Source organism: Pygocentrus nattereri, chromosome 25 (genome assembly GCF_015220715.1).
Source record: "Pygocentrus nattereri isolate fPygNat1 chromosome 25, fPygNat1.pri, whole genome shotgun sequence".
In the NCBI taxonomy this organism is placed as follows: Eukaryota; Metazoa; Chordata; class Actinopteri; order Characiformes; family Serrasalmidae; genus Pygocentrus; species Pygocentrus nattereri.
The window spans coordinates 18,296,996-18,311,995 of record NC_051235.1 but is presented as its reverse complement, the minus strand read 5'-3'; the positions used below and the strand labels follow the sequence as shown (position 1 = coordinate 18,311,995).

Here is a 15,000-nt window from a genome sequence, read left to right as displayed (position 1 = left end):
TCTTAGTTTCCCTCACTTTCATCTCTATGGGACTTTGCAATCCTAACTGCAAACGAGGCGTGGGTACATTGCAGTTTACCCCCCCCCCCCCCCACACACACACACACTTTTTTTTGTGGTAACCGTATCCTGAAATAGCCTCTAACTCGAAAGGGGGAAAAATGACTTGCAGCCTTTTTAGCCATAATTGAAAACTGAAGTTGTTTGAAATAAAAGAGTTTGACATAGTATATAAATAGTGTTTCAAAGCATGCCCAGTCCTTACAGTCCAGGGCTGTCCATTCTGATCCACAAACAGCTGGCGTGGCTACAGGTTTCCATTGCAAACACACAGGAGCTCACCTGATTCCACTTGTTTAATCAGTCTCAGTCTTCAAACGATTGATCGCATGTGCTCCTGCTTTGTAAGGAAATCTGCAGCCACACTGATCATATATAGAAACTAAACTGCAAACTGAGCAATCTGTTGTTGTAATTCATTGTTTATGTAATTTGAAAACACCTGTATTAAAATATATTACTAAGGCCTATTCAACCTGCAGTAGTTTAGCTCCGCTCATCCACACTGAAGTTATAAGGAGTGTTTCAGCCTGAGCGAGGCTCAGTACAGGGCAGAGTTTATTTACATATATCATTCTTAAAGACACAATAACAAAAACAGCCTGTTTCATTCTAAAATATGAAGAGTGGTTAGTAAATGAATTGTGCCCGTTTATTCGTGAACTCTTACAAACATCTTTATTGGACTTCAAGAAAAAAAACAAACAAACATAACATATAAGAAACAAGTAGAAAGCAGGCCCTTCAACGCTTGTGCTGAGAATGAAGAAAACAGAATGCTCTGATTGGTCTATTAGGCAACTTGCACTTTGCTCATGTTTGAAAAGAAAGCGAGCCCTTGATATGCTGCCAAGCCATACAGACAGAGCTCAGCAGGAAAGGCCCGTGTCAGCGTGTGTCAATGACCTTTTCCAAACTCTGCAATTACAAACATGCACTCAAGCTGTCCTTAAAAGACTCCCACAGAGTCAACAATAGTAGAGGAAACCGCCCAACTAAAGTAAATATGTGTTCGCCTTGAAAGGGACATTGCTGTTCTGTGGCCTGTGTTTAATGTGTTATTTATAACACGATGACCCTTCCAATAACAGAGGAGAACGATAGAGATTAGTAAAGGAGCTGAAAAACAAATCCTTACTCAGCAGCCTGCGTGTGCAAGTCGCAAGCGTGTTGTGTAGATGTTCAGGAAATGAGTGTCATCCTTAAAAATGTTGTATTTTTGTGTTGCTGTTTTAAAGGAAAAGGCGATGGTCACCATTATTCAAAAGGTCTGCATGAAACATAAATCATTAAAATGTAAACAAAGTCAAGAACCAGGTGTCTAAAGAGTTCACTTCTTAGTTTAGACAGAGATGTACATGCAGGGTGCTGCAGGGCAAAATGGTCCCAAAAGAAAACCTGTTTTTCAGATTTAGCTCTATTTTATCACAAAGTAACACTCTATTGAAATAGTCCACTTTAGATGCTTTGTAGGTAATTAATTTTGCATCCAGCTAAATATTGATCATAATTTTCCAAACCTGGCTTTTAATCCTAACCCTAACCCTAACCCTAACTACCTTTAAAGACTTTGTTTGTTTTTCAATGTTTAAGGGGTAAAAATTTTTAAAGTAATTTTACCATTAACACCTTTAGTGCCATCCCTTGAGAAAGCACGGCACTATGTGATTGACTTATCAATTAGCTGCACCACAAATGTGTTCTTTTCTAACTTGGATTGGACTACGTTGGATAAGCTTTACAGAACCATAGCAATCCAGGACATATTTTACCACTCAACTCAGTTAGTGTTTAAATACTAACATTTATTCATTTCAAATGAATGAATTCATTATTTTGTCTGTATATGAAAGGTTACCTTCTTACCTTAGATTTGGTTTAGCTCTCCTTGTTGCGTAATCAAGCCAATGTTATCATAATATTATATTCACCATTGTTAGTGCCCAACTGCCTTGATTCAGTTAGATTAAACAACATAGTACTACCTGTTAGAGCAACATTTTAAACAGGAAACTCAGTGTTATGTAGCATGTGTGTGCATGCGTAATCTACCTTTCATGCCAAGCTTTGCCTTGGTGTTGATAAGGGCCTGTTGGACCTGCTGTGGTTGGGTGATGTCCACCTGCAGCAGGGTGAGCCGTTGTGAGCAGGTGCCTCTCAGGTGCTTGGCCCCCTGTCCTTCCAGATCCAGCACTGTTGCGAACACTTCAAACCCCATAGCGTCCAGCTGCTTAGCTGTGGCGTGCCCAAACCCTGTGTCACACCCTGCAGAGAGAGAGAGAGAGAGAGAGAGAGAGATGGAGAAAGAGAGAATTTATGCCCACAACCACAACACTTTCTCTGAGCAAGCTCATCTTTGCCTTGTCTTAGTCTGAATGTCTTCATCTGTAAATCTTATTGTCACTTGCAATTAATGAGTGTAAGCATACCAGTCATAATTCAACTCAAAGAAACTTTTCTGTCAAGCTATTACAATACAAGAAACTTCACTTCAGCGTTAAATCACTGTCAAAGTAACAGACCATCCTTCATTTTGTCAAATTTTCCTGTTAAAACTGCCATTAAGTACAAGTTATTTATTTTCCAGTTTTTTGGAAAAAAACATTATTTAAGAGAAAATTACCTAGAAGCCTCAACGACTTTATATTTAAAAGATAAAATTATATTATTTCCACCTTTATCATTACCTTTTTTTACAAAAACTTGCTTTCAACTTTTGAACTTTTCAGGGATATTATTTTCACCCCTCCAAAGTTCAGTCTTAGAACTTGGTTGTATTTTCTGCTTTCCTCAGATCTGAAGCAAGAGTGAAGCTTGATTTTCTTTCTCTTAAAGATGAAAGCTTTAAGCACTGAGGGTTTTGGTGGTCTGCCGGTTCTTGCATGATAAGGAGTCCCTTTTTCTCTTTTATTACACCTTTTTAATATATATTTAATTGAATATATATATATATATATATATATATATATATATATATATATATATATATATATATTTTTTTTTTTTTTTCAATTAAATATATATTAAAAAGGTTTATATATATATATAAACAAACATATGTATATATTTAAAACTTTGCCTTTGAATATATATTTTTTCCACTTACTTTTCCCTAACTTATTTAAACAAGTGGATTGTCTTCTATCTAATCTCCTTAAAAATATGTCCTGAAAAATGATTTAACTTCTACCAAACAAAGGGCGGTCTCTGACTTTTTGCACAGTACTACTGCTATTACCGTTGCTTCATTACAGATATGCTTACCTACTGCAATCCTGTACATATGTATGCTCAGTTCAGTCAGAGTATACCAAATATCACAGATATCTACTTTGAATCCAAAGCATTTGACCCAGATGTTCTTGTATCTTGGACGATAAAGGTGTACCCTTTTTTCGACGTTGACCAGCATGAAAACGTTAGATGTTGATTCTCGTCATACTGAACCATGACCATCGACCTCATGCTGGCCCGCAGTACATGCAGCAGTATCATGCTTACATAAATCCCTGACTCGCGGCTTGCTTGCCAGCAGCACTCTGTTCCCTTATCTCTAACTGGACTGAATTAGATGGCAATGATAGGGCCTGCTGATAACACTGTTGTTTCTTTGGCAACAGAACAGCAAAGCGTTTCACACAAACAAACAACAGGCAAACAGGCCTACTCATAAAAAGAGACATTTCTCGTTAAGCAGCTTTGAAGACATCCACACACAGGCAGAGTGTGTGTAACCGATCACGTGTTGTGGATGTAATTGAGGAGGGACACAGTGATTGGAAATTTAACACCCCTGCTTTATAATCGTCATCTGCAAGTGGATAAACAGGTAAACACCAAGGACCTTTAATCCCAGGTCAAAGAGGAAGTTTAAATAAAAGAAAGATGTTCCGGGTGAGATGTTTTTCCCCTTTCATTGTCTTTCATAAATTTGAAGAGTGTTTTATTCTACACTTAAAATATATGAAATTTTGGCAAGCGCAGACATCAGATACACTCTTTTATACTAAAAAAGGGAAGGGAAACTACAGGAAAATCATTTATAATTCTCTTACTTTAAGAAATGTTAGATATGCTGCCTACATTTAGGATGTTTATTTTTTTTTCTGTCTATGGTCCCAGTCAAACTAGCACATAAATCTCTGAATCATATTTTACATTACCTCTGAATGAGCTCGCAAAACAAGCAGTAAAGCTGCAGTGGGAGACTTTGTGGGTTCTGCAGTGTATCTTGGACTGTACAACACAAACTGATAAGTCATCTTGGAAATGTGTGCATGGCTTTTATTTCCATTTTTTCAAACTTTGTTTGAATGACCCACAAACCTTTTAATGCCCAATTGACAGGCAAACAAGTGTCAATTGAGCTGAAGTGCAGTAATAAAAAGCTTCCAGTTGGATTTTACAGGCTTCCTCCATGCACATCATAACAAGGTCAATGCACTCTACCTTTCCCCTGCTCTGTATGTGTGTGTATGTGTGTGTGTGTGTGTGAGTGTGTGCGTGTGTATAAGTGCTGCATACTGTTCATAGAGTGACTGCTGTTATCGTAAGAACGCACCTACCACCTATGATTCAAACATACTTTTTTATCTCAAGGTATTCTGAGGACATGGTGCAACCTGGCCAGCCCTTCACCCTCACATTCCACTTGTTGGAGTAGATGAGCATAACATTTGCTCTAGTTGTGTGCCAAAGCGTTATGGGGGAGGCTTGTGTATCTGCGTTGGGGCACACTATTCTAAAGATTAATAGCCACAAGAGAGTAAGAATTTTGCTCTGTTGCGACGTCCAAAGCCAACATGCACTGCTGTGCTAATGTCATTACCTGTAATAGATAATGACCACATGACTGAAGCAACTGTACATTATTCCAGTTGTTCACAATCAATTATTTTATTTTCCAGTCAAAATTTATTTATTGGGGAGATGTTTCTGAGAAGACTGACTATAAGATAGTCCACTTGCAGGAAAGGGGAACACCAAAGCAAAGTAAAGAATCTTGCTTTAGATCAGAAAAAATTGTTTCTGTCCATCCACCCACTGTGAGAAGATAACTCAACACTATGGGTCTGAAAGGATGTGTAGCTATCAAGAAGCTAACAGTTAATGAGAAAAGCAAATATTCTTTCTTCTCAGAACAACGACTGACATATAAACGACTGATAGAAAAATAAAATGTAACATGTTATATATAATATTGCAGGTTTAGTTAGCAAGCAGAAATTTTGATGAAAGCTGCAAAGCAGTTGCGTTAATAATAGAGCTGGGCAATATGATGATTTATATCGTTATCGTGATAAATGATGTCACAATACAATACTATATGCTTTTCTGCACATATTGTGGATATCGTCTTTTGTGGAGCTCTATCCACCTGCAGGTTTTATTATGAACAAAGCAGTTTGTTTGATTTTCTGCAACACAGTATCCCAAATATTGAATACAAACCTTTGTATGGACCGTTTGTGATTGTGTTTTAAAAATGTAGCAGTAAAATTTTGCTGCTTCTTTTTTCTCAGTTCCAACTGATCAGATGAAAAAAGAAATGTGACATATTGTGTATCATGAAAATGTCTTGAAGCATTGTGATATTATATTTTTGCTATATCGCCCCCCTGTAGTTTATGGTTTTTATAATTTAGCAGTTTGCTTCTCTGGAAGCCAGCAGCAACGCTGTCCTCAGCTACTATTGTGGGCTGAACTTTTTTGTAACTCTTGAACTTGCTTGCAGTTTCCTTGCTAAGAGCAGCAACACTAAACAACTTTACATTCCGGTCAGTGTGCAGACGGAGCCTCACTCACAGATGCATAATGCTCTATGTGATATAGTCCATGGGTTACTTTGTTGCTGATGTATAATTTTGGTTTGAATTCTCCTTATTTGCTTCTGTTAGGCTGCCCTTGTGTGACATCGCAGTGACCCACAGCTGTGGCCTGTGTCAGGGTGCAGAGTTACATAAGAAGCGGCATGGATATTTTGGGTGACTGGTTAAGTGTATCACTTCTCTCTGGGATGAACTGGGATCTGGAGTGGCTCCAGGGACATTGAGTAAAGGAAAAGACCTGCCAGAACTCTAACGGGGCAGAGAAGGAGGAGCAGAAACACATACACATGCTTATGCATGCACACTCATCTCTTTTTCGTGCTACCTCTCAAGTTCAGCTGGAGTATTTCTTTCATATTGTTCTACTGCAAGCTTGCTTTATCTCAGCATACACTGAAACACTATCGCGGCAGCACTTCAAGACAAGATCCATTAAGGGGAACGGCCGTGAATGACTTCCTCTTACACAACAGCTAACAGGGCCCACGCTGGAAAAATAAACAGACACACATACAGATCGCTGTGGATGTAAACACAATTACAGGCCCTTATTCTGAGGGATCAGGTTTCCTGTCAAACAGGCTGTACATGTGCAGTGCTGAGAAGACCACCCTTCCTTTATTTAACATTCAATCAAAATAAATGTACCAGTAAGTACAAGTTATTCCCTTTTCAGGAGATATTCCTGAAAAGATTAGATAAGGAAGTTAAATCATACACAGAAAATGGGGCTCCTAACATCCGTGCAAGACCACCCCCATCAGATAAACAGTACTGTTGAAAACAGTATGTGACGATGCCACATGAGTCTTTTTAATTTTGTTGTACATATCATAAGCAAATGGTCTGAATTAAAATCCTTGCAAGGTTAAATTTTCTTTGGGTGTGTTAAGAGGTTTAAATGAGAGGGTTGTATTTAGAATTCTGTATTAGCCATTTGTTACACAGGGGGCCTAACTAAAAGAACTACGAAAAAAGGAACAGAGTTGAGCACAGAACTCTGTGCCATGCAGTGCCATGCAGTGCCATGCAATACAATACAATAAACTACAATACAATACAATAAACTACAATACACAGTGTATTCAACAATAAAGTAAACTATAAAACACAGTGCAATACAATAAAATATAATATTATATTTATTAATATATTATTATTATATTCAAGTGGAGTACAATATATTGCAAACAATACTTCAATGCTCATTTAAGTGCTGCGTAAAGAGATGCGTCTTCAGTCTGTGTTTGAAGACAGCAAGAGACTCTGCTGCTCGGACAGCCAGGGGGAGTTCATTCCACCACTTGGGTGCCAGTACAGAGAACATTCTCGATGCTTGTCTTCCACATGCCTTGAAGGATGGCGGATCAAGCCAAGCTGTACTCGAAGCTCAAAGGGCTTGTGGTTCAGTTCGAGATGAACAATGGTAAAGGGAGATTAGTAGACTAAGCACTCTAGCACCCCTATGAGTCAAAACTCCTTTTATTAATCATCTCCTAATGTTATTAACATCATGACTCCCTCTTCTGGTAATATGTCTGGCCCCCCTTCTTTCGTTGCTAAGCCTCCTGTTCGTTTAGATTTTCGGACCTTTGGGGAATCCCGTGATACTCCTGCTGTGTTGATCTTTATTGAGCAGTGTGAAAACTTTTTGTCACTAAGGCTTTTGTCCGATGCTGAACTCACTGCCACATTGTGTCCTAAAACAAAGAGCTGCAAAAAGAGCAAAAGAGCTGGTGGATGGCAGAGAAAACAAAGATCCATAATTGGAATGAATTTAAGCACTCATTTTTGTCTGAATTGATTACTTGACTGAGGTGGAGGAGCATCTGCGTGTCAGTGTCCAGGCACCTGATCAAAGTATAAGAGACTTTGCTTATGACTATAGGGCACTGTGCTTCAAATGGAAACCTGACATGACAGAAGTCGAATTGGTCAGGTGTATCATAAACAACTGCAATCCAGCACTAGTCAGTAGTTTAAGAGGGACATTCCATACTGTGGAACAACTAGTTAAAGTCAGGTCCATGGTAGAGCGTGACTGGGCTGCAAAGAAGGACTACTGGGCCCGAGTGAATAGCCAGGCTTCTAGTTACAAGACCAAAAAGAAACAGAACAGCAAAAGCTCCAGTAATGTCTGTCTGGAACACAGGGGCCAGCACAGTCACCATGTGGCCTTAGCTAAAGCAGAATCTCCACACCTGCTGGTTGTTCCTATTGGAACATGAGGGCTTCAAGGTGAAGCCATGCTGGATACGGTTTGCACCTACACAATGATGCAGAGTAGTCTTTGACAAAAGACAGCCAGGGTTGGCGAGACACTGAGTACAGGAGATCCTCTGACTTTCGTGTTGGCAGATGGCAAGTCACACCGGCCCGAATGGAAGGTACAACTGGCATACACCTGGCATGGTGCTGTGTGGACCTTGGAGACCTACATTATGGCAGACAGCAACTTAGCCTTTCCTCTTATTCTGGGCCTGGATTTTTTTTAACAAAAGCTCAAGTCCAGCTTAATTTAGGAAGACATACTTATGGAATGTTGATCCATGGGAAAAGATCTTTCTTTTCATTTTTAAATCACTCTCCATGTAATTTGACCTGGTCTCTATCAGTGGGATCAGGTAAGGCCATGAATTTGTATGTGGCTATGGCTCCTCCCCTCTCCAGTGTGAAGGCCACTGTTGCATCTGAAACCCATGAGGCCCATGAAGCTCTGTTGTAATCTCATCCACCGGAGATGCACATGCTCAAAAACAAGATCAAGAAGTCAGAGAGATGTGGACCAAAGAGGCTGACATCAGCAAGCAGAAAGAATGCATTGGTTGGGAGATACTTCAAGATGTCCTTTACAGGACAATACCCATTAAAAGAGCAGGATGGAAGTATCAACTAGTAGTGCCCAAGGAGATGACCACCACTTTTCTCCACTACTTTCATGACAATCCACTAGGGGCTCACTTGGGCAGACTTAAGACTGTGTTGCGGATTTTAGAGGTGTCTTGGTGGCCCACAGTCCAAAAAGATGTGCAGCAACATGTGAGACTGTGTGCAGTTTGCCAGCAGTACAAGCCGGACAACAAGAAACCTGCTGGATTTTTACAAACCACCAAAGTGGAAGAAGCTGGATATACGATGGGACTGGATTTTATGGGGCCCTTTCCTCGAAGCAAGAAGGGAAACAGTTATCTGCTTCCCTATAAGAAATAAAGGTACCATGCAGGTACATGATTCATTCATCAAGGTACAAGCAATGTACATGTACCCTCAAAGGTACAACAGTGGTTTTAAAGTCCAATGGTGTACCTTACATGAGTTTTTCCTAGTGGAAAAGTAGATATTTGTATCTTTTTATAAACTAATGTTTTAAATGAGAACACTAAAATAAAAAGCCTGGAGATGAGATGGGATGTGTGGAGTCAAAATAACGTAGAAAATATAATTTCAATGGATTCTGGTACAATTCTGTTCCCTGACTAAAGGTACTGGGATGTACCCCTGAGGGTACCACCACAGTGACAGTGTCATACCTTTCTTTCTGAGAGTGTAGTAGTGATGGACTATTACACCAAGTGGATAGAGTTATTCCCTCTACGTGACAGTAAAACTCCAGGTCTTTGTCGGTGCTTGTGGGATGAGATCTTCACCAGATGGGGTGAAGTCTCAGACCAGGCCCCCAGTTTACCAGTCAGCTTCTCACTGATTTGTGCAAGAAATGGGGTGTAATACAAAAGATGACCACCAGCTACCATCCTCAGGCCAACTTCACAGAGCGGGTTAACCACACTCTAAAAACTGTGATGGCCTCCTTTTTAGGTAATCGCCATGGAGACTTGGATAAGTGGTTGTCAGAGTTCCAGTTTGTGATCAACAGCACCCAGCATGAAATGATGGGGTGAACTCTGGCTGAATTGGCCCTGGGAAGGCAACTGAAATGCCCATTAGAAAGGCTAATTCGTCACACACCAGCACCTCATCCTCAACAGCAATCATATACCCTACTTGAACGACAACACCAGATGGCACAGGAGTTAAGGCAGAGAGTTAGAGTGGCCAGACAAAGATAAGCCAGATATTATAATGCCCACAGGAGACCAGTGCAATTTCTTGTGGGAGATCTGGTCTGTGTTAGGGTACACCCGCAGTGCAAAGCCCTTGATAGGTTTTTAATCCAAATTAGCACCAAAGTGGAAAGGGCTAAGGTGATGAAAATTCTAGGTCCTGTTAATTACAGTGGCAGAATAACACTGAGAAAGGAGACACAGTGCATGCACATTTGTTGTACATATAATAAGCAAATGGTTTGAATTAAAATCCTTGCAAGGTTAAATTCTCTTTGGGTGTGTTAACAGTTTTAAATGAGAGGGTTGTATTTATAATTCTGTATTAGCCATTTGTTACACAGGGGGCCTAACTGAAACTAAACTAAAAGAACTGGATAGACCTTTTAAGAGTGCTGCTGGCAAAAGGGGGAGGAGTCACTGGGACATGGGGACTGGAACCAGGAAGAGGAAGGAGAATAAAGGTTGGTCATGTGGAAGTGAAGGTGGTGATGTGTTTGGGGTAAAAGGAGCAGTACAACCCAAAGCCTACTGCTGTACATGGGAATTCAAAATTAAATAAAAAAAAAAGAAGAAAATTTGCAAAGAAGCACCTGGTGTTCTCAAAACAGTGGACGGGTCAACCCAAAGTCCAGACTTCGATGCTGAATGTGTTTGAGATTACCTGAATCATGGGAAGCTGCAACCAACTTCTAAGACTGAATTTTGGAGGTGGAAAAAACAAGTCTCCTGAAAAAGTATAGAAGCTGTAATAAAGGCAGAGTGGACACACTAATTAAAAAATCATACTGTAGTTACACACTACTGGCTGGTGCTTGGGAGGCGTGGCCATGTGAGCAGCCAAGCACAGATATACATGGTAGGTGCTCTGCCTCCTAAAAAGGAGGTTTAATGTGTTTGAATGTAGTTGTGTGTTTGTGTAGCAATGTGTTATTGCAGGTTTAGCTCATTGTTTAGTGTGCCTTATGTTGGGAATTGGTCTCCCATCAGGGTGAAGCCTGTGGCTGGTGGTGACCTCCCCTGTGGGTCTGGCTATGTGTTATGTGCCATTGCTTCCCTGTTGTCTCTACACCAATACTACAATATTATATTTTGTTGTTGTGACTTTTCCTAATGCAAAATTAGTAACATAAACTTTACATGTACATACTAATTGGTGAAATTGTACCCCTTGGCCTAGTCAGCAATAGTGCAGGGTGAAGATGTGTGGGAAGTCACGGAGCAGATTAAATGTTTGTAATGTCAAGATGTACCAACAGCTGAATATCTGAGAAACAAGTGTGTTAAATTCACACCTCTATGGTACGAGAACCTTGTGTTCATCATGACTTGTGTTGTCATGGAGTTTTGCCAGCGTAAAAAGGTGAGAGAGAGAGAGAGAGAGAGAGAGAGAGTGAGTGTGATTAAGAGAGATTGACAAAGTGAGAAAGAAAGAGTAACAGAGTTAGTGACAGAGAGAGAAAGAGGGCAATAGACAGTGATAGAAAAAAGAAAAAGAGGAAAGAAAAGAAAAGGAGAGTGACTGACTAAAAGAAAGAATGGGAAGGAAGAAAGAGAAAATGAGAGAGATTGAGTGAGATACAGAGAGAAAAGAGAAGAAAGGAAAGTAGAAAGAAAAAAAGACAAAGAAGGAGTGAGACAAACAGATGACAGAGAAAAGAGAGGAGAAAGAGAATAGGAGAGAGTGAAAGAGAGTGAGAGAAAGAGACAGTAGAGAAAAGGACAAAAAAGCAGTAAAAATAGAAAAGGAGAGCGAATGAGAGTGAGAAAGAGAAGAGAGAGACAGAGAGACTGATAGGCTTGTGAAGTGCAGCCAATAGCACTTATCCTGTCTTTCTCAGAGTTGAGAAATGGTGCCTGGAGCAGCATAAGACATTAATCTATATTTAGACTATACAATTGTTTCCCGGCATGGAGGCTAATATGTATCTGACCAAATGATATTTAGGCTTTAGTGTTGCTCTTGGCTGCACTGCGGACAGGGAGGACTTCAATCACACCGATGGTCGAGAGAGAACGAGAGAGAGGGAGCAGCAGCTGAGAAAAGAGAGAGAAGTGTCATTGAACCTGAATTATATCCTTAATATTCAGAACGTTCCTGCAGTGCACTGGCCAGACAGTGGTCAATCTGTGGCCAAGCTAAATGTGTGGCAAGTTGGGTCTAAGTTTGAGCAGTTGATTCAGCAGCGCTGTGACTTAGCCTGCAAAGAATGCCAGCCCATTCATTTGCCTTTATAAGAGGTTTAACTTATTTTCCCCTCCTGCTTTTTAATTTCCAGCAACGAAGAGTGACGTACCACAGGTTGGAGAAACAGCAATTAATAGGACTTGATGTCTAATAAAAATGCAGCACACACTTCGAAAGGAACTTTCCATCACTTCAGCATACAGCTGACCAGCTTTAACCCTCTCATTCATAACTACAGCAATGTGCAAAAGATCACTCTTCATTTATTTCATTACCAGTAACTCTGGCATTAAGTACAAATTATTCATTTTTCAGTATAGTATAGTTGATGTGTGTCATTTGTATTTATTACAGCTTCCATTCTTTTTGGGAGTTTTGCTTTCAAAAGAAATCTGCAAGGATATTTTTCCACACCTCGAAATTTCATTCTTAGAAGTTGGTTGGATTTCCAGCTTTGTGATCCCAGACTCTGTGGTGGTCAGTTCATTGTTCTGATCACACCTGTAGCTTATTTGTTTGATTTACTAATTTTCTAATTTTTTGTCTATTTCCTTTTCACAGTAATGTAACTACATTCACATTCAATAGTGAGCACCTACTATGCACCTCCGTACTTGGCTACTCACATGGCCATGCCTCCATACTCCTTAGTGTGTACACCCTGCCTTTATTACAGGCTCTATATTTGTTGGGAGCCTTGATTTTTTTTCCATCTTCCATCTCTTCATTCTTAAAAGTTACATTTTTTAAAAGTTATCCCAAAAACGTTCACTCTGGGTTGATCCTTCCATTATTAGAACACCAGCATTTTCACATCCTTTCAGACCTATAGCATTGAGACGTCTTCTCACAGTGCAGGATGGACCGAACACCTGTGGATGATTCAGGTCTGTAGGAGGAATGGTACTTAACTTCTTTCTGTATCTAAAGGATAACATCAATAAGTTTATAATAACCTGTTTTTTCACTTGTTTTCTTTTAATGTTCCCCTTCCTTATGCAAGGGGATTATCTTCTATTTTATTTCCTCATTAATATCGCCTGAGAAATTAATAACATTTACTTAACAGTTGTTTTTGACCTGAAATTACTGCTGTTGATTGCAATTTAAGTGGATAAGTAAGTTATGCAGGGATGTTCCTGCAAAGCAACAAAATAACTCATTATGGATAAATAAACAAGGATATACCTAATGAACTGTCCAAACCAGCAAAAGCCTTTCCAGCATCAGGTTCTGGGTGCCAAGTCCGGGCAGCTTGTGTGTGCATTTGTGTGCTTGTGTATGCCAAGAAACTCATGTATGCACAATGAGTGGGAGCATGTTTTCATGGCTTGGGACATACTGACAAATTCCTCGAATAAGAAGGGAGGGGAAAGCCTGAGGTGGGGGACCGAGGATTTGGCCCTGGTTGCCATGCCAGTAGACAGCTTTTTATGGATTTAAGGAACCCAAATGAGATCTTTCTCAGAACCTCACCCCCTCACCCCCCTTTCCTGAACCACGGTCATAATCTCCCTTGGAACATCTGACCAGGCGCAAACTGGTTTTGTGAAATTAACGACTCCAACGCAAGAGCTTAACAGCTACCTGCCAATCCACCAGCACAGGAACTTTGATACTAAGGTTACTTTTGATAACTTGGGTTACTTCTGCAAACTTCTTAACCTTCACCATGAACAGATTTACCTGCTAAAAAAGTAATTTACCTACATTTGTAATGGTAAGTGCTTCAGAGTGATACCATACATTCAGTTTGGTGGTTGCATAAAATTAATTTGAAACCACTTTGTCTACTACCAATTGTAGTCTCTCTATAGCATCACTCCAAAGAACCCTTTTAGCCACTTTTAATTTAAGGTTGTATAGAAGGAAGTGAAAGTTCAAAAAGCTGCTGTTTTATTCAGAGTGTGATTCAGGCAGCAAGAAGTAGATAAGGAGCTATTCTTTAAGTGAGGCCCAATAAAAGGGGGAAAACCAAACAAGTCTCTAAGCTGGTAGGGATATCATAACCTACATTTACTCACAGGGCTATTTTCTCTTAGGGCTACTGATTAGAAAGCGTAGGTTGTTGATTTGGGTGTGTATCGTGGGATATGGACCTTAAACCCGAGGACTGCAAGGCGTTATCATATGTCATATCAAATAAAAGAAAACTTTTTCCTGGTTGTCAATGTTAATGTATAGTAATGTGAGCGTATAAAATACACCCAAAGCTATATAGTATAATTTTCTTATTGTACTGGATATGGGCCAGGGGGGGTGGGGGGGGGGGGTATGGTGAAGGTGTGGTAGACAGAAAAAAAAAGAGAGTAAGGAGAAAGAGGACAAAGAGAATGAGTGAGTGAGTGAGATAAAGAGAGGAGAAGAAGAATACCTGGGAGAGAGAAAGAGAGAGAGTGAGAAGAGAGAGAGGGGAGAAAGAGAGAGAGAGAATGAGTGAGTGAGAGAATAGACAGAGAGGGAGAAAGAATGAGTGTGTGTGAGAGAGAGAGAGAGAGAGAGGAGAAAGAATACCTGGGGGGGGGAGGGAGAGAGAAAGAGAGAGCGAGAAGAGACAGATGGGGAGAAGGGGGGAGAGAGACGGAGGAGAAAGAATACCTGGGCGAGAGAAAGGGGGGGGGGGGAGAGAGAGAAGAGAGACAGAGAGGGAGAAAGAAAAAATGAGTGAGTGAGAGATAGAGAAGAGAAAAAGAAAACCTGGGAGAGAGAAAGAGAGGGAGCGAGAAGAGACAGAGGGGGAGGAAGAATGAGTGAGAGGGAGAGAAAGACAGAGAAGAGAGAGCGAGAGAGTGGGGGGGGCACTCTGAAAATAATTTTATTACATAATATGAATAATATGTGCTAATGTATGTCTTCATTAGGG

The 15,000-nt window shown here is 40.2% G+C and overlaps 1 protein-coding gene across 1 annotated transcript in view; it reads right to left on the bottom strand.

Moving 5' to 3' along the window:
• hsd11b2 (hydroxysteroid (11-beta) dehydrogenase 2) overlaps positions 1-15,000 on the bottom strand; it is a 25,776-nt gene that overhangs the window by 8,654 nt on the left and 2,122 nt on the right. Inside the window, exon 2 of the mRNA XM_017706180.2 lies at positions 2,113-2,325. Within this exon, the coding sequence (XP_017561669.1) occupies positions 2,113-2,325 (213 nt within the window). The remainder of the gene's footprint in view (positions 1-2,112; positions 2,326-15,000) is intronic.